The 20,933-nt window shown below is 38.2% G+C and overlaps 1 protein-coding gene across 1 annotated transcript; it reads left to right on the top strand.

Moving 5' to 3' along the window:
• Positions 1–10,366: 10,366 nt before the first annotated feature.
• On the top strand, positions 10,367–11,290 carry LOC145112770 (putative F-box protein At1g32420). The gene has a single exon (XM_079048899.1). The coding sequence runs from the start codon at positions 10,367–10,369 to the stop codon at positions 11,288–11,290; it is 924 nt and encodes a 307-aa protein (XP_078905025.1).
• Positions 11,291–20,933: the final 9,643 nt, after the last annotated feature.

The following is a 20,933-nucleotide window of genomic DNA, read 5'->3' as shown; positions in this document are numbered from 1 at the left end:
TCCCAATTTAGACCACATAAAGATTTGGGGTTGTGAGGCTTTCGTGAGACGTGAGACTCTGGATAAGCTCGAACCTCGAAGTGAGCGATGTATTTTCATCGGCTACCCACAGAATTCCTTTGGTTATCTCTTCTACAGACCCAGTGAGAATCTGGTCTTTGTGGCAAGAAGAGGGGTCTTTCGTGAGAGAGAATTCATAAGCCAAGGAAATAGTGGGAGGAAAAATTGACCTTGATGAACGTCAAGAGTCAAGTGGTGAAGGAACCTCAAACCCTAGCGATCAACCTGAGGAGGAAACTCCTATTGATGAGTTCGTACCTCTAAGGCGTTCCACAAGAGTTAGGAATCCACATGAGCATTACTATGGTTTTCATATTACTGCGGAAGGTGATGAATTTATCAGTGATAGGACACTGGTAAATCTGGATGAACCTAACAGCTTTAAGGAAGCCATGGCAGGCCCTAAATCTGCCAAATGGAAAGAGGCCATGGATAGCGACATTCAGTCCATGTATGACAATCAAGTTTGGAACTTGGTTGACAATGTGTCGGGTCGTAAGACGGTCGGGTGCAAATGGATCTTCAAGAAGAAGACTGACATGGATGGAAATGTACACACTTATAAAGCGCGACTGGTTGCGAAGGGCTTTACTCAAACTCCGGGAGTTGACTATGATGAGACCTTCTCACCAGTAGCGAAGATTAAGTCTATTAGGGTTTTTCTTGCCATAGCTGCATTTCATGTTTATGAAATATGGCAAATGGATGTCAAAACCGCTTTCCTTAATGGAAAGTTAGCTGAGGATGTTTACATGAGTCAGCCAGAGGGTTTTGTCGATGCAAAGCACCGTAATAAAGTCTGTAAGCTTGAGAAATCCATCTATGGATTGAAACAAGCATCTCACAGACTGAATCTTTGTTTCGATGAGAAAGTCAAAAAGTTTGGTTTTTCGATGAGCGAAGATGAGTCATGTGTATATGTTAAGGCTAGTGGGAGTATAGTTAGCTTTTTGGTATTGTATGTGGATGACATACTACTCATAGGAAATGACATCCCAACCCTACAGGAAGTTAAGTCCTGGCTTGGGAAGTGTTTCGCTATGAAGGACGTTGGAGAAGCTGCCTATATCATAGGGATAAGGATATTGAGAGACAGGAGTAAGAGACTAATTGGACTTAGTCAAAGTACAAACTTGTATAAGGTGCTGAAAAGGTTCAGCATGCAAGATTCCAAGAAAGGAGACTTACCAATTCAGAGCAACGCCAAATTGAGTAAGACTCAGAGTCCGAGTACAGAGGCTGAGATAGCTGAGATGAGTCATGTTCCATATGATTCCGCTGTGGGCTCAATCATGTATGTTATGACTTGCACTCGCCCTGATGTGGCCTTTGCTTTGAGCATGGTCAGCAGATATCAAGGGAATCTGGTAAAGGCTCACTGGACTGTAGTGAAGAATATTCTCAAGTACCTACGGAGGACTAGGGACTGGGTCCTTACCCTTGGTGGGAATGATGACTTGTGAGTAGCGGGGTACAGTGATGCTGGTTTCCAGACTGATAGGGATAATTTCCTATCTCAGTCGGGTTGGGTCTTTACCCTAAATAGAGGAGCAATTACTTGGAAAAGTTCCAAACAGGAAACAGTGACTGATTCAACTTGCGAATCAGAGTATATAGGTGCAAGCGAGGCAGCAAAGGCGGCAATATGGCTAAATAACTTCATTGGAGACCTTGGAGTTGTACCAGCTATTAAGGATCCTATGGAGATTTTCTGTGATAACGAGGGTGCAGTTACCTTAGCTAAGGAACCAAGGGATCACGGCAGATCCAGATACATCAATAGAAAATATCATTTCATTAGACATCAGATAGAAGAAGGACTCCTCATGGTGAAGAGGGTATCATCGGATGAGAACCCAGCAGATCCCTCACGAAGGGACTATGTAGGGCTAAGCATTTGCAGCATGCGAGGCACATCGGGCTGAAGGATGATATTAGTTTTACAGATTAGATAGTTTTTCTGAAACTTGTAAAATGTAAATTGACATTTAATGATTAAATAAAAGTTGTTGTTAATTTATAAGTAAAGTTTTGCTATCTTGTGTCAATTGTTTACTATTGTTTCAATTTTGCATGTTTTGACTTCCAGAATAATTACTTCATTCAAACTCTCCACAGTCAATCATATGTTGGAAGTAGATATGAATCAAGACTGTCATGAATTGGGTTTGTAGATGTCTGAGGTGCTAGACATAGCAAATGGTTGCTACAATATTCATGAGTGCTCATAAGTTCTGAGTATTGGATTCAACCCACGCTCACTTGTATCACTTCATGGAATTTATCTCGGGTGATCGTGAGACGGTAATATCATATAAGTCTTCAAACCTAGATATATGAGTTGTTGATTATGAGTTGGTTGTGCATTGATTGTACAAAAACGCATCGGTAACTCGATGTTATAAAACGTGCTTTTGTGTATGATTCAACAAGTGGTTAGTACAAGCATATGAGTCGAAGTTTATCTGTTCCTTTTAGTCCTTGGAGGATTAAAAGCGATATCTGGGCCCCTCAATGATTTTGTTTTGACCTGTGTACTGGGCCGGTCAGAACCAAATTGATGTGTTCAGTTTAGTTCTATGTCAAACAAATCGGAAATCAGGAAACAAACTGCTAGACAATAAGTACGACATTGTTCCATGTATTTGTCCGGCTGATATCTAGAACAGAGGATTATATGATCACTTATCTTAAATGGCGCATCATCATCACCTTAGTTCCGCGAGACTTTGAAAGAGCTACGATTGCTGGTCGGTTCCTGAAGTCATACTTGCAACCATAGTTATTAGACTTATCCAAGTGGGAGACTGTTGGATAAGGTGTCTAAGTCCATAACTATATTTGGTATGTACTTGACCCAGCTTGGCATGGTCCATTTGGGTTGCTCGGCATCTCAACAATTGGATAGATAAAATGAGAATAAGGACACTTATGATTTGTTAATATATTATAAGTTCTAATATATTAATATGAAATCATATTATTTAATTAGTATTGATCAAGAATTAATTTGGAATTAATTTTGTGATAAAAAAGAGACTGATTAAATATGGTTCATGATTCACTAGATTGGGCTAGGACCCATTGGGTGCTCCATGGAGGTTATAACCCATGGATCATGGGGGAAATGAAAAGCCATGCATATTAGGATTTACATGGTGTAAACCTACATGTGGCACACTATATAAGCAACCTCATATGGAGCAAAATTGGCGACTAAGAAAAGACAAGGAGGGCTAGCCGAATTTTGTGATCAAAGTGTTCTTCTCTCAAGTTATTCCAAGAGTTGTAGGTGTTGTGTGAAACATTTGAGGCATCACATTTGGGGTGCTAGGCTCACAAGGTCTTAAGGAATCCAAGCAACATCAAAGGTATGTCATTCTACCAAGTTTTTATATTACAAGTACCCCATGCCATGCTAGAATGGATGAAAACCCTGGAAAATCAATTTTGCATGAATATTAGAGAAAACATAGATCCAAGGTTTCTAGGGTTGCATGTACACCATAGGAGTGTTAGAATGCTCAAAACCCATCATCTTTATGCCCCTGTGGTGTTGGTCGTGAGTTTCCAGGCGAATTATTGAATGTCGAAAAGATTGGCGTAATATCGGGAGCATTTCAGACATAGGTTGTTGCTCCAGTGATCATGATTGTTTATTTCTTCTTCATGTGGTACTTTCTGTGTTGGTGCATTGTTGGAATTCGGGAGACTCACGAACCTGCTAGTTTGGATAAAGTGAGCAATTAAGGGATGTTGGGAGTATCAGTCATGCATCAGAAAGTCTTTATGGAGTGTTTGCATTAAAAATCTCATTTTTGTGAGCTGTTATTAGGGCTTTGGTTACCAAGGTTGGGTATCGGTTACAGAGTCTCGAGTCATGAAGTTCATTGTGAATCTCTCGAGTGATTTTCCAGGTGGGAGTACTCCTGAGCTGATAAGGGTTGGATGCAATGTGAAAATTCTTCGATTGATCATATTTTCTCATAAGAGCAATGGTTAGTAATGGCGTGTCAGAGAGTCAAGGGTTTATTTAAGGATTTTGGTACATCTTATGAATTTGAATTGGTTGAAATTCATGATCGATGTGTTTTGAGTACTTCATTATGTGTGGTTGGTGGTGTTCTTAGTCAAAGACAAGGGGTGGGTTCATCAAATGGATGAATATCAGTTCTGAAATATGGGTTCTGGAGTCTAGATCTGATGGGTTCCCGATATCGGGAAGCATATTGATAGAGTTGATTCGGTGATTGTAGCTTTCAGAGTCCCCGACTCTGTGGTTCTTACTAGAAGTTCAGTCTTATAGCTAGTAAATTGTGAAAGATGTTGGTGCTGTATGTACTTCTCTACAGCGGTTATATAGATGAGACTCCCGGTGGGAGTCGCCTTGTTTTTGAATGAAGGTTTCAATAGTAGTAAATAGTCAGGGGTTCTATTTTCCAGTTGGTTCTCGTCACAATGGTGCACTAATGTGTGGAATTAGCATGACGACGACTGGCCGAGGAGGTTTAGAGCCAATCAAATATGTGGGTTTTCGGCTAGGGACTCCATCGTGAAGAGGAAGCGAGAGCTGATTTCGAGGACAAAATCTAATTTAAGTAAGGGAGAATAGCAACATCATGTTTCCAGCCATTTCTGAGCCATGGATCGGAAGTAGATTGTGTGAGGTTTTAGGCCTTAAGGAGGTAATGTTTAGTCCTTGTGGAAGGAGGTAATGATAGTTAAGAAATTTTACCCTTGAATTGTGTTCTGGGCTGAAGCGTAGAAAGGGAGAAGTCGTAGGTCGGGTTCTTGCATGAAATATAGATTTTTATGCGAGAAGTTTTTAGTCCAATATATTTACATAATATTGTAGAGCTCCTCAACACCTTTACGTGGATATAAAGAACGTCAAAAATGGAGTTGGAACGAAGACGTTATGGCCGTTTGATGTTAGGGAGGTTTTGGGTTGAGCCGTGTATGTTGGACGTACTCAATGTGTACGTTGGGCGTACTAGGGAATCCGTAGTACGTTGGGCGTAAATTGAGTACGTTGGGCATACGCAATCAGTGCCTAAACCCTATTTATGTGGTTTGAGCCCTATTTAAGCTCCTTAACTCCCCCAACCCTATTCCATTCTCATCCTCCATCTCTCCAACACCCTCTCTTAAAACCCTAACCCAAGATTGAGCCCTGTAAACAAAAAGAAGGTGTTTTTAAGTGATTTGGAGTGTTTTTGGTACACCTTGGAGAAGAATGAACTCATTGAAGAAGTGTTGGTTGTATTGGAGCTTGTAGATACAGACTTTGTTCACCTTGATCTTTCTTCTACAGGTACAAAGTTTGAATCTTGATGATGAAATTGTTAGATCTAGCTAGTTTTGGGTGTTATGAGCTTTTGGTAACTTTAAGTGTATAAAGTTTAGATCTTGAAAGTCTGTGACCTTGTTATGGATAAAGTTGGCAACTTCATCCATCTAAACATCATTTTGATTTAGATCTGAAAGTTAGAGACTTGGACTTAATGGATTAAGTTGAAAAGATGCACTTTTTAGGTCCTTTTGAGATTTAAAGACTAGATCTTGTTTGTTGGGACCATTCTAATGGATAAAGTTGGAAACTTTATCCATTATTGATCTATAATGAACCATAAAAATATGATCTTGAGTTTTGTATGTAACCCATGCATGTGTTAGATTGTCTTATTGGGTTAAGAACATAGGGTTTTGGACATTAAGCACTTAATAGCCATGAAAACTCATAAAGTTGGAAACTTTATGACTTAGGACATCATTTTGGGCTTGGATCTGAGTCTTGGTCGGAAGGGCTTAATGGAATAGGCTCTTAATGGAGTTTTGGGACTGGGCTGCATAAGATGGGCGTACCTAGAGGTACAATGTGCGTACACGGTCAGTGCCCCGATTTTTGGTCAACATCAGAGCACACTAGGCGTACTCTCTTGGAATGCAGGGTGTACTCTCCTGGGAAGGGATATTGACTTTTGGGACCTTGACCATTGTCTTTGACTTTGACCAGGGTTCACCAAGTTTGACTTAAGGGTATTTTGGTTATTTCGAGCTATAGTGAAGCCTTGGTCTCTTTCAGTTGAATAGGTGACTTGTAGAGCCGACTTTCGAAGCAGAGATTCATTCAGATTGTTTTCAGGCCGAGAGGTTAGTTTTCCTCACCGTCTTTTGGGTCGAAGGCACCGTCTTTTGACCATTGTCTTTGACTTTGACCAGGGTTTACCAAGTTTGACTTAAGGGTATTTTGGTTATTTCGAGCTATAGTTAAGCCTTGGTCTCTTTCAGTTGAATAGGTGACTTGTAGAGCCGACTTTCGAAGCAGAGATTCATTCAGATTGTTTTCAGGCCGAGAGGTTAGTTTTCCTCACCGTCTTTTGGGTCGAAGACACCATGGCCGACCCATTGGATTGATATCCAGGTTTACCGTATGTTGCTATGTTGTAGTGATCGGTTAGATATGTATCATAGTTTATAGGATGTTGCTATGCAGAAGTGATATGTAGATCTGCCTGTTTTTCTGTTGACTGATTATATGTTTATCTATTATGTATATGTCGACATGTTATTGTTTTTGTTTGAGGCTTTACTGCTTTATGTGTGAGTCAATAGACCGGGGTATTCTAGTCCAATGACTTATTGGGCCCGAGGGTATTCCAGTCCGATGACTGAGTGGACTCGTTATATATTGGCATTCCAATCTGATGACTGATTGGGCCGAGGGTATTCTAGTTCGATGACTGAGTGGACCCGCTGTATGCTGGCATTCCAGTCTGATGACTGATTGGGCCAAGGGTATTCCAGTCCGATGACTGAGTGGACCCGTTGTATATTGGCATTCCAGTCTGATGACTGATTGGGTCGCGGGTAATCCAGCCTGATGGTTGTAGACCCGTGGGTATTCTAGTCCATTGACTGATTGTGTGGTGGTACTTTGGGGGAACTCACTAGGCATCGTACTTATGGTTTCAGTTTATTGTTTCAGGTACTCCAAAGGATCGTGGGAAAGCGAAGGTGTGATCGTGCACATCTTCCTGTTTTTATGACATTGGATCTTAGGAGACTCTGATTTTAAATAATGTTTTGGAAACAATGGTTTTGTAAACACTTCATTTTAGTAAATGGGTTGTTTTGAAAAGGTTAAATTTGTTGTGATTTTTGAGATGTTACAATAAACCCCATGGTTGTTTGGTCGGGTTAAAATAAACTCCATGGTTGGCCCATTATTGCATGTTCGGGTTGAAACATACCCCAAGGTTGGGCTCATGATTGTATGTTGGGTTGGAATTTACCTTAGGGATGGGCCCACTGATTAGTATGATATGTTGTATTTTTTAGGAACTCACTAAACTTTGTGCTTACAGTTTTATGTTTATGGTTTCAGGTACTTTCGGTACTAAAGGGAATGGCCCAATGTGATCACACGACATCCCCCTTTTTATGATTCTGCACTTATTTCTATTTTACTCTAATGATTGTGATACACTATTTGTGATGGATTTTGGTGACACTGATTGTATGATTGATGATTTTCAATCAGAAAAAAAAAATTATCTCTGTTTTTCGGACGTTACAGTAACTAAAAACACAAATATATTGTTTAAAATATATGACTAAATATGACAATATCATGCACCAAATCCAACGATGATAATTTCACACTCAATCTTGTGAAGGCTACAGACATACCACAACATTGTATTGGTAAAGAGGACTCAAAACTTTTCCTATGTTGGTGAAGTTGACCATAAAAGCATAAAAACATACACACAAAAAACATAAAAAAAATACATATTTTATCATAATAAAAATAACGATATAAACATAAAGACATAAACACATTAAACAAAAAACCATAAAGAAATGAGCATAAAAACATAAAAGGATACAAACAAAAAATAATAATAATGAAAAACAGATAAAATCATCTATCTTCTTTTCTTATGAATTGAAATTCCGAATAGTCATACCAGAATTTTGTTTTCTCTTTATCAACCGATAAATTAATTAATGCATTTTTTAACATTTCCCAAAACTCATACTCTACAATCTCATGCTCACATTTAGTTTTTTTTGTCCAATGCTTAGCGGCTTGAATTTGTTTCTTCATATCCACTATCCCCTTTTTATTGTGTTCAATGTCTTTTAACTTGCCATATAATTTTTCGCACTGTGCTTCTTTGCCTTCTAACATCTTCCTCCCACGACATTAGCTCATTGTTGGACCTTTATGGACCGCTTGTGCTGGGAATGAATTTCAACGAGTCGGAAGACAGTTTCAGAGAGATGGTTAATGGCTTTTTGGTGTGAATTATGTTAACATCTAAACTAATTTTAGTAGATTATTAATATGAAAGTGTGTGGGAAATCTAATTATTTTGACTGGTACGTGAAAATTGATAACTAGTTAGGTGCTGTTAGTGGGATAATAATGTGATATATGAGGATAAGCATTTGATGTTTCAATTTAATATACTATAAACATTTAAAGTCTCCTAACTTTGAAATTGGACATTTACTTTCTAATTGAAAATACCTAAATGGACACTCCATAATGTCATTCCGGTATCAACCAACTCTTAAAAATCATAGGAGTTTTTTTCTTTAAGAAAACTATGACAATCCCAGATTCCGGACTCAACTCCAGAATACAATGTTCCGTAGAAAATAATTATTTTGCAAAAAAAAAAAAAAAAAAAAAAAAACTTTCTTATATTTACTTATGAACTCGTTTATAAGAGTTAATTTAATTAATTTTCCAATTAAAACGAAACCTACTTAAATCATCTAACCCTAGAAACCCCTCCGGCCGGCTCCTAAAATTCTTCAGCGGTAATCGTCCGTGGATGTTCATCTTGCTCTCAGTTTATTGTTCCTCTTCATCGACGAGTGAGTTTGTTACTAGTTAATTATCCTTTAAAGCAATATTATGTTTGCTATTAATTTATGCCATGATATAATTTGCTTAGGTTTTAACTTTTACTTTTACTTCAGTAATTTGTACCACCAACAGTAATACGAGATATTGCGATCTGTAAATAGCATACGAAGGAAGGTTTGCAGTTAAACGTCTTAATTTCTGAAGTACATAAACTTTTCATTTGAATATTTGTAGTGGATATCGAAATAAATGTATTGACTAATGTAGAATCAAGTTTTGCAAATAGAGATTCCATTGGACAAATTCTTGGTTATTTTGCCAATTCCTAAGCTTCTACCTCAAAAAGGGTATTTTACATTAGAGGAATTTGCTTAAAATTTCTTGAGAACATTCTTCAAATAACCTTCTTAAACCACAAGGACATGACATACATCTTGTCGTGGACTTCTATCATTCTATGTTCTTTTAGTGGTTCAAAGTCTAAACCTTCCAACTTGATGCAGATTTTCTAGTCTAGAAAGAAAGAGATTAGATGTCTTTTTGCCTATTTATCATCAACAGGATATCTGCCACCTATCTTTTTCCATGATAAATCCTCCATTGATTGTTTGTGTTTACTTGATAAAACCTTCTTCTTCTTCCTCATTATCCAATTTATTCTTCCACTTCCTTTTAGTGAGTGATATGTGTAATCATTGATACCTCTTTACTCTATAGTTTTACATTTCTCGCTTGTTGAAATTTATGCCCTTATGGCATGATGATAATCCTATTAGCCTTTGAGTCTGGTTGAAGGTGTGATTTTTGCCAATATTTTTAGGTAATTTAATGGTTTTTATTAATTTATTGTTCCATAAACATGATTCGTGATATATATATGGCACGTTCAATAGCATCAACGGATAATTAGAATAGAAATCAGGATTTACAGCTAAACGTATTTATCTTAAAATTTTAAAGTTGATTTACAAGTAGTAAATATGTTAACTTTATTATGCACCCCGCAAGTCGTTTTTCTTCATGGATTAACCAACATGCATTGACCTCTTTGATCTCTCTTCATTCACTGCTTAACTATCAACTCTCTAGTAAATTAAGTATACCCCATTTTTTTTTAATTCCGTATATACCCAAAATTAGTTCACCTAATTACTTGTTGGATCAAAACAGCATTTGTTAAGTGCTTGATCAAAGCACTAGTAATGAATCCTAATTATATTTTTTCTAATATTTTTGATTGCATGCTTTTACGACTGAATTTTCATCTCTTTGGAAAATTTGCAGGTGTACACAATGTCAGATTATCTCAACGAAGAGTTGATTTTTGAAATTTTCATAAGACTACCACCCAAATCCCTCCTCAGGTTTCGATCACTCTCCAAATCATTATGTTCTTTTATTTCCAGCCCCCATTTCATCCGCATGCACACTTTTCGATCCCCTAAAAAACTCCTCATCCAACACCAAACTTATGATAATGAAGACTTTTATACTTTACATTCAGAAGACCAAATTCCATTAAATCCCAGACGTGGATACATTCGTACAACACCAGTAAAGGCTCCATACCTCAAATATTCCATTATTGTTGGTACATGTAATGGCATTTTCTGTCTGTTTGATTATCAAGAAAACCATATTAGTCTTTGGAACTTTTCAATTAGACGCAAGATAACCCTGCCTGATTGTCCTTCGAGATGCTTTTCTGGGGTACAGATTGGGTTTGGTTTTGACCCAATCACCAATGATTACAAGATTGTTAAATTACCCACATACGGAGGAAAAGAAGAAAGTTCATTTGTTTACACTATTAAGACAAACGCATGGTCTGAGATTGCTTCCCCTACTCCTACTTTTCATGAGGTGTTATTAAATGCGTGTTTTGTCAATGGGGTTTTACATTGGGTTGTAGAACGTCATTATAATAATTTACATGACGTAGAGCGTTTTTATATACTGAAATTCGATTTGGGCACTCTTGTTTTTGACATGATCACGTTGCCAGAACCCAGCAGCAAAACAGCAGGACTAACAAGTGTACGAGGTTCTCTAGCTGTGATTTCTGGGGATTGTGATGGTAGTTGGATTTGGGTGAGGAGGGATGCTTCTTGGAATGTGGTTTATAAAATGAAAAGAAAGCATTTATTTGATGGAGGATTATTGAGTGTTGTGCAATTCACCACTAATGGTGATTTGTTGTTGTTGTGTGAGGGGTTCCAGATTTATAATCCTAAGATTGGGGTTCCATTAAGATTAGTTGACTTCAGTTACCATTCTTTCATAGTTGGCACGGAAATTTGTGTTGAAACCCTTCAATTGTTTGACGTGGCGACTGCAACTTCTTGATCATTCTCATTGTTACTTCAGCGAATTGTTTCTTTAGTTTGTTTCATGTCCTCTTCATCTTTTGTTAATTAATCTCGGGTTAATGTCAATCTAACCTTACAAACTTTTCCCATTTTTTTTGAAAGGTCGGTGATTTTTTTTTTTTTTTTTTTTTGTATTCTAGGTTGTTAAACTTGTTGGTAACCTATTAATTACACCTTTGCACTTGATTTTATATGTTGTTTTATATGTTGCTGAGATGACTTTTCATTTTATTTGGCAAATTGGACTTATGTTACCAACTTGTGGCATCCACATGTACTAATATTCAATTTTAATTGTATTATTCTTTAAAACTAGTTTCTATATGTATTTATTGTTCTATATTATTATTCTCACATATTCGATGATGAATTCCATGATCCAGCTCCGTTGGTGTTGTATTCTCCTTTGATGTTATGATATTCCTTGTTTTATGAACACCATATTCAAATTGAGGTTTTGAATCTACATTAAGTCTTATTGAACTAGATCTCCCCAACAATGGCGTCACCACTGATTCCAGGAAGAAACGAAGGAAAGCTGACAATGTAATCCCACCTGTAAATTTCTTTATTCCTAACGCCAAAACCAACATAAACAAAACCTTCAATGCAGCCAACGATATCGGATTCAACTTTTCCATTTCATCCCTCTTTTCAACTTCCGATTTGGTAGGATTCTCAATCTTGATTTTACCTTCGCACGAAACTATACTCTCAACAACAAAACCATCTTAAATAATTTCATAACTTCTTGTATAATCCAAATTACCAGACGAAATATTATTGGGATCTACCAACAAACCTGATGATGAAAACGACCGCAATTCGTGATGTAGATATCAATAAGAGGAAAACGTGAGGATATCAAATATGATAATTTATGATCAACTTTGGCATGAATTAACATCAATCCAGACCAAATAATGTAGATCACTCGGATGTCTGTGTCTACCAAAAGTATGTCTGTGTCTACAAAAAGTCAAATTTTGAACAGTTAAAAACCAGATATACACAGAGAAACCAGGAACTGTTCCCATTCTTTTTGCATCTGTGTAGCACTGGTCGTGTTGATGCTTGTGTATGCGTGGTTTAGTTGCAGGGAGGAGGAGAATCGATTTAACCTTCCAAGAACCCTAAATGACTTTTATTAGTGTATACACATGGACATCATGGAAAATTGTATCGTGTGAAAAGAATTATATCTGTAGATATTATTAAGAATTTAAAGATAATTTAAATTATTAAGCAAATCTAGACCATTTACTTGGAAGAATAGCCAATAAAACCTGATTTGAAAATGAAATCATAACGAGTCATTCTTCAGTTTAATTTTTTATGTTTTTTTTTTTTTTTTGCTTTAATTTCATTACTAAAACTGAAAATATGAAATTTAATTGTATCATTAACCTAAACCTTTTTAACTGAGACTAGAAGAACATGTCTGAGTTGGACTGGAGATGGATATAAAGGTAAAACTTTTGCATATTTTCTTATTGTTTTGAATGCTCATATATAAATATTATTGTTGATGTTTGTTGTAGTTATAGCTATTGATGGGATGTTATTAACGAAAGCTGGTACCATGACTGGTGATACAAGTTGTGGAATGGTAGAAAAGTCACTTAAATGAGATGATGAGAAATTAGAATGACGTTTGCATTACTGCATATGCTTTACAATCCAAGATCCCAAGATGCTATTGAAAGTGATGACCTTCAATTTTTGGAATGGCACAAAGGATGAGGAATGTTTCACAAACTGGCAGACATTGATCCCACTCAATTAACAGATTTTGGTGCAGTAGTCCATCATTCATGGTCTCTTGTGGGTGGTAATGTTCATGTAGGATCAGGAGCTGTAATCGGGCCCAATGTCACAATTGGTCAATCCACGAACATAGGGTATAATTAAATTTGAATTATTAATTTCACTTTTTCAATCTTTTCTAATGAAATGTAGTATTAATTTAGTTCCTTATGTTTCGTTAGTTATAATGTTGCACTTGCTAATTACACGATTGGTGAGTCATGTGCCATCCATCATGGAGTCTGCATTGTTGAAGATGCCAATTAAGATCAATTTCACTGAACAAAATGTAGTAATCTGCATTCGTTCCCAATAATAGTGTCTTTCATTTTTCACATTTCATTTGTAATTTTTTCTAGTTTTTTTATTTTTCTTAATATTCAGGCTCTGAAAGCTTTCATAGAATAACATTGAGATTGGTGCAAATTCATGCATTGACAGAGGTTGGTGAGCTTATGTTGTTTTCTTTTTACAAGTTAATACACTCTGAGCCTTGAGGTTTCTAATTATACAAAATGACATATCTACCCTTTGTGCAGTTGGAGGGATGATAATATTTTGAAAAAAACGGTTTCCAATTTTTGTTTATGCCAACTTACAGTTTGATGAACAACATGATGAAATAAACACGATTTTCGTAACTTTTTAAACCGTTTTATTGTTTTGTAGATCTCTCGAGATGGTGAAATAACCGGATCTCATCATTTTAAGCCTATCAGGTTTTTGCGAGGTAGAGTAATGTCTGAATGTATACATTGACTTTTCCAATATCTATTATAACCAATTTGTTTACTATTTTCCCCAATTAATTCTATCCTATCATTGCAAAATAATCGATACGGGAGAATACAGTTTCGGTTCTATTTTCCAAAGGTTTTCACCATGAATAACTGAATTGCTTGGTCTTAGTGTTCATTTGGTTGAACTAAAAGATACGGGTGAACTTTTTGCCATGAAAGTTGGCAGTAATGATAAACCGTAACAAGGTATGTCTGTAAAATAATATTCCTTTTTTTATATTATGATTTCAAATTTTTAGACTTTTTGAAACTTGATTTTTGTTATATAAATAACCGATGTTGTAACTTGATTTTAATTATGGTATTATCATCATAAGTTGTACTCGAGTAGATAAAAATGACAAGTGGTATAAGTTCCATAGGTCATACTTTAGATTTTTTTTCATGCTTGACTTTCATATTTCTTTAAAGTGCACACAAATACAGCAACCTGCAGTAACATTTCTTTTAGAATAGACCATCATTTTATCAATTTTTTTAAACGTAGCATTTCCATTTTTTGGAAAATAAGATGGAACTCTGTTTGTGGATAAAGGGTACATTCAAACACCATTTACTTCAAGATAGATGAGGGTGAGTGGAATTATATTTGTGATGGTGGTAAGATAAGCATTTCTCATTTGATCTACTTATTATAGGTTGTGTTCCTTTAAAAAAGATGCACACTTCTGTTAAATATCTAAATTACGAAGACATTATCAGTTGAGATGATGATTTTGTTTGTAAATTGTAATTAATGATGTTTAACTTTTGTGAACAACAGGTCTTAATTTTCTCTCAGTGGACTAAAATCTAGGATATAATGCATTTCTACTTCGGTTTGAAGACTTTTAACAAAATTGAAATGGAAGAAGTCAAAAAATTCAACAGTACTTTTGGGATTAAAAGCTATCTCAAAGGTCCACAAGATGTATAGAAGATAAAAACGAACTGTAAAGGGTACATAAAAATGTTGATTTAGTAAATGTGGCTTTTTTGTATATGATTATGAACTAAACTTTTATAAACCTTTGTTCAAATGTTCATTTGTAAACCGATAGAAAAAAAATATGATTATGATAATAGAATACTTATACTTAAATGATTTTTAGTTACTTATATTATATGTATTTTTTTAAATCAAATTTTAGCTTAATTGTGGTTCATTTAGGACAAGAAAACAAACCATATTGGTTTTACAGCAAAAAAACTAGAAACTTAGCATTTCAATTAAGGATTTTGACTAAATGTACCTCAATAAAATCTTCCCGTTTTGTCCATTTCTCTGGCGTATCCAACCCCGCAAAGCGGGGTTCATCCATAGTTGCAAATAAAAGCAAGAGGATGAAGAGGACACGGTGAGTTTCTTTCCTTGACATGAGAAAAGGAAAATATCAACTTTATGTCCTTAAAATATCAATAAATATATTCGTATTGATCATGAAATGGAAACTAATGGTTGGAGTACGAAATTTTATAAATGAAGTTTAAGGTTCAACTTTGTGCGCCTAATATATTATTAATTCTCTACGATTTACCCTGGGGCTCCATGGAGTGGGGATCGGCACACCTCGGCTTATCCGACACGGCTTCGGCGAACACAGCCATGACTTCAGGGGCGACTGATCGGCAAGGCAATTCGGCGAAGGGTTACCGATGAGAGAGAAGGAAGTTAATGCAATTTTCTTTTTTTTTTCTTTTTTTAACCATTTATTCCATTTTCTCATTTTCAAAAAAAAAAAAAATACTCAATTTTCAAAATATAATCTTTTTTTGAACAAAATTTCAAATTTTAAAAACTCTTAATAACATTGATCTTCATTCTTCACTACATTTAAATCTTTTCCACTCTACTCTCCGAACCTTTTATTTTCCATCTTCTTCAAAACTTCCTCACTAAAAGTCGCTCGTGTTTGGTCACCTGAAGAAGAGATCTTACTTGCTTGTTTCATAGGTTGATGTAACAGAAGACTCGATCAACATTAACCTCTCTACGACTACATTTTGGAAGAGAGTGTCGATATTTACAACCGCCAAGCCGCTCTTCCTCAGAGTAAAGATCAAACCTTCTCCAAATGGAGACATGAAAACACACTTTCAATTCAGTTTAACAATAGGTTTTGTAGGGTGTTAACGTATCCCTCAGCAAAAACGTTAAAGAAGAAAAGTCAAACTAGCGCCAAGCTTGGCCTAGTTAGAGTTTGGTCATACCCAGTCTGAGGCAAAGGTCGGGCCTTTGCCTGTATGGACTCACTGGTATGGCGGTTAAGGGGAATAACTGCGCCTTACCATCTTCTCCCCAGGAGAAATACCCTGACAAATGTGGAGCCAATCAGAGAGCTCCACTTGCCTATCTGACGACAGCCACGATCATCATTATATCAAAGATTCCCCTCTAGCCAATGAGGGAACGAGATAGAAAGATGTGATGGTCGATCCTTCAATACAGATCCACCACGTCTCGTCTCACGAGGGAAGGCTCAACAGAATCAGTTAGGAGGCACGTGCCTCTCGATCAGTTATAAAAGAACCATTCTTCCCTACGGAGAAGGGGACTAGACTCTTTTTCTCTCAGACATTCTCTATCTTCTCTCGGAATCAATTCTAACTTGATCGTCGGAGCTTTGTCCTGGGAACCACTCTCAGACGTTGTCTAACTATCATCTCTTTTCTTTGTACTATGATATCAGGAGAAGGAACCAACTCGACACCCACCCTTGATCTCAATCCTACCATCTCCGACATATCACAACATTTGGCGTCATACAGACGTATCTCCAGAATGATACATCCACGAAGCAAAACCGAAGAGCAAAGATGACAGGTGAAATTTCGGCGATGTCGGGGGCAGTGGAGAAATGCCCAGTGCGTCCAATGCAGCCATTAGACGAAGGGCAAGTTTCCATCCAGGAAGAACACGCGTCAAATCGCACTCCAGTCTCACAGATACCATCCAACTGTGGCAACCTACATAACCTACATAGGAAGAACACGCGTCAAATCTGCAGTTGAAACGGTGGCAACCTACATAGCCAGTCTATGGCGTCCAATAGTTAACCCATCTCAGCAAGTAGCAAGCGTAACCAAAAGTCCACAGATTGTCGCAACACAGCAAACAGAGATACATGTTTCTCAGCAACAATCGTTTCCACACAGTTCGAGCATCGGAACTTGGATCCCTCACATTATTCATCGGTGATCTACCCACACACCACCATGGCAGGCATGCCCCACATGCCGCTATTGATACAGCAACCATCGGTGTTCAACCCGTTCGTACAACGGGCTCAAGGTCCAATCCCAGAAGTGTCTCAGCCGCAAGTTACAGGCGCGCAGACCTCGATCAAACAGGGATCAAACTCCTACAGACCTGGCGTCCATTTCTCAGCAGCACCAGAATTCACCCCTTTCATGGCGACTGCTCAACCATTCAACCCGTCTGCACAATAGTGCATGGGAGCAAACCCATACATAGCTCACCCAACAGGTCAATACGCATTTCAACAATTTGGGTCACAGACAAACTTGCAACAATATCAACTATACTTCTCGCCGACAGCCATGTACAACCAGATGTACGCGAACCCCTACTAGGGGCAACAGCATATTGCCTATGGTGGTATGCCGCACTCGTACATGGACAGCCCCATGCGAAGTGCAAGCTCTAATTTCAGCCATGAACTACTACAATATGATATCCCACATACTACGATGATACTGAACATGCCGAAATACGACGACACTTCTGACCCAGATGACCACATCGACAACTACGAGTGGACGATGACATCTCTTAAGATGAATCGTCGCTTCACCTGCACCTATTTTCCGTATACCCTAACAGGAAACACAGGAAAATGGTTCAAGTCTCTGAGACCAGGTAGTATTTCGAATGTTGAGCAACTGAAGTGTCTTTTCCTCAACAACTTCATGCAGTTGAAGAAAGGAAAAGGGGACACCAACTTTGTGATGGCATGTAAGAAAAGAGAAGGAGATTCGATTTGTGCCTACTACGATCGATTCACGTTAGCTACCTTGAACGTCCCAGGACATGAAGAGTTCCTGGTGATGGACGCCTTTGCTCAAGGTTTGCTTCTGGGGCCCCTATCTAAGAAGATGCAAGGGACAGTCCCTAGATCCAGGGACGAGCTCAAGTTACAAATGGAAAAATAAATTAGACAAATTAAAGGAGAAAAGCGAAAGGAGGCCAATCTCAAAGTCGTAGCCAACGCGTACATCAAACAGGAAGAGGCGGCATCCCGGCCAAGTTCAACTCAGGGGGAGAGGCAAGAGGGTAACCAACAGAAACACAATCGCCACTCTAGACACATGTCAAGGAGGTACAGGCCGTTCAACAAAGATGAAAACAGGAATGGTCATGCAGATGTCCATGCAATCAACAAAACTCCATCAAAGGAGAGCAAGGACAAGGCCAATTTCTGTGAGTAACACAAGAGCAAAACTCGTGATACCACCGAATGCACGGTGTTCAAAAAGGGAGATATATGAGAAGCAGTTGGTTGGAAACATAGTTGACATCGCAGAAGAGCTCAGAACAAAATTTGATGAAGACCCAGCCTAGAAATCAAAAAGACGGGGGCAGGGCCATGATAAGAGGCCAGAGATACTAACGATCATTGGGCCTCGCCCATGCAACAATTTTCAAGGTTAACAAGCCAGCACGACGGTATACAATCAATACATGCTTAACATAGCCTTTTCAACGAGTGATCCCAGACCAGAACATTGGGATCCGAACGACCCATTACACATCATAGGGTTCATTAGTCAAAAACGTGTTAAGCATGTATACATTGATAATGGAAGCAGAGTCAATGTAATCTATGAGCACTGCCTTCGGCAGTTGCCAATCGACTGGAAAAAGTACATCCAACCACCATAGCAGGGCCCGCTAGTTGGGTTTACTGTTCATGGCATCTGGCCATCAAGCACAATCATGCTCCCATTTACACTAGTCAGTCATGATGGGGCAGAGCAGATAATGAGAGTACTCGATTTCTGGGTCGTTGACTGTCTGTAAGAACATAATATCCTACTGGGCCGACCTGCACTCTTTCAACTACAAGCCATTTCGTCCACCCTCCATGGCATTCTCAAGTTCAGCACAAGACATAGGTCGACGATGGTCATAGCAACAAGGCCAGATAATGAATGCAGTACCTAACAGGAAACAAAGCAGGAAATCAGATCGTGTCAAAGTGAAAGTTTTCAGAAAGTAGAGAATCGACAAAGGAGATCAGCGACGGTAGAAACGCTGGCCAGCGAGTCAAGGAAAAGGCACAGAGATGCATTCAGACGACTTGCAACATCCCAGTCACAGAAAGAAGCCAACACTGATCCGAAGATAGTTTAGCCAAAACCAGAAGCAAAAATCGCAAGACAGGGGAATGCCTACTCGTAGGCAGGAGCACCAGTCCAACCCACAATCAGTAGCCAAGCCACGCCCAGGCGAAGAATGATTCGAGACTCGAATCAACTCTTCACCAGTGTTGAAGATGAACAAAACCCCATTGGGAAGAAGAATCCATGCACTGGTAACAACACAAATAGTAACGGAGCATTAATCACTCTTGCACGCAAGTTCCACTGTAGAGGGGAACCAAGCAGGGTCTCTGATGATAACAACAAAACCCCGAATAACCGTGTGAAACGCGAGATTAATTGGCACGTGCAGAAAAAGGCAAGCGAAATTCTCACCCAGTCAAGGGAAGACACTCCCCAAGGTCACAACACATATTGGGCCATGGAAAAGGGGAAGTACAAGCGTCAACAGAGCATGGAAGATGAAATTCGGATCTTTCACACCCAGTCGAAAATTAGAGAGGCAAACGTCGCCCGTGTTAACGAAAAGCAACAGCAGAAATATCACACCGATTTCAAAAACACAACATTCAAAAGACAGGTTGCACCCTAGACGCCCTAGATAGTTCGACAGGCGGTGATGGAGATATTCACACCAAGACCCGGTAGTGGAAACAGAAAGGAACCCCAAGTTAGCAAGAAAGACTTGGAGGAAATGAGAAAAGGACACACAGCTATGACGAGGCAGCCACAACAGATCGCCCGAACGAAAATAAAACAAAGGCTGAGAAAAGGGAGTATGGTCAAACTACGCATAGGATAACCATACTCCAAGTGCCAGCGCGGAAACCAGGTCTGCGCCCTGGCACTAAGACATTTAGAGTCTAATGTTTTGTGTTTTTTCCTTTTTATAGTCAATATAATTTTTGCTTTGAAAGAGCTTTCTAGAATTATGTTTAACAAATCGCAAGAACACAAAGTAAAGAGGTTGTATATATTTTCCAAGTTGCAACAACGGCTGATCACCTACACTACTTGAGCAAAATCTATACAAGCATGCAACCATAGGTCTCAAAGAATCATAATCTTTACCTAAAACTTGCCAATAACATCTCAGAGCTGAGAATGTACAAACTTTAATTAATGGCATGAAAAAAGGGGTCGTAAAAAAGATTCATAACATTTCCCCTGAAAATCAGACAGTAAAAGTTCTTGAGGTGACGATCTCGGCCAAAATACAGGTAGCTAAACCTCAAAGTATGTAGCCAAGAACATAGGCTAACATTTCGTGAATTGACGTAAGAAACCCGACCAAACATACAAGTCAATGGTTGTCGAAATCATATAAGCCAACAGTGGCGGTTACACGAAGACCAAAATGCACACTATCTAATTAACGCGAACCCTAGAACAAAGGAATATGTAGAAAAGAATTACAGTAGAAATGTCAAATAATCCTAGTCTAAGGATATCACTGGTCAATGCAAAATACAGAAAAAGCATTCACATACCAAGTACAAAGCACAAAGTACACAATTCTTAGTCGTTGGCAACCAATATCTTTCATTACACATACAATACAAAGGAGTGTGGATACATTACAAAATAAACAAAAGGGGATAAACAAGAATCAATCCCAAGAGTCTGAGTAAGAACCTCCCGGACCCGGCCTACGACAGAATCGGCGGAAGCTGTCATAGTCCAGCTCCCCCA

The sequence above is a fragment of the Lactuca virosa genome, chromosome 5 (genome assembly GCF_052849685.1).
Source record: "Lactuca virosa cultivar CGN04683 chromosome 5, Lactuca_virosa_CGN04683_v6, whole genome shotgun sequence".
Lineage (NCBI taxonomy): Eukaryota > Viridiplantae > Streptophyta > Magnoliopsida > Asterales > Asteraceae > Lactuca > Lactuca virosa.
Note: the sequence above shows the minus strand (reverse complement) of the source record. Positions and strands in the feature narration are given on the sequence as shown.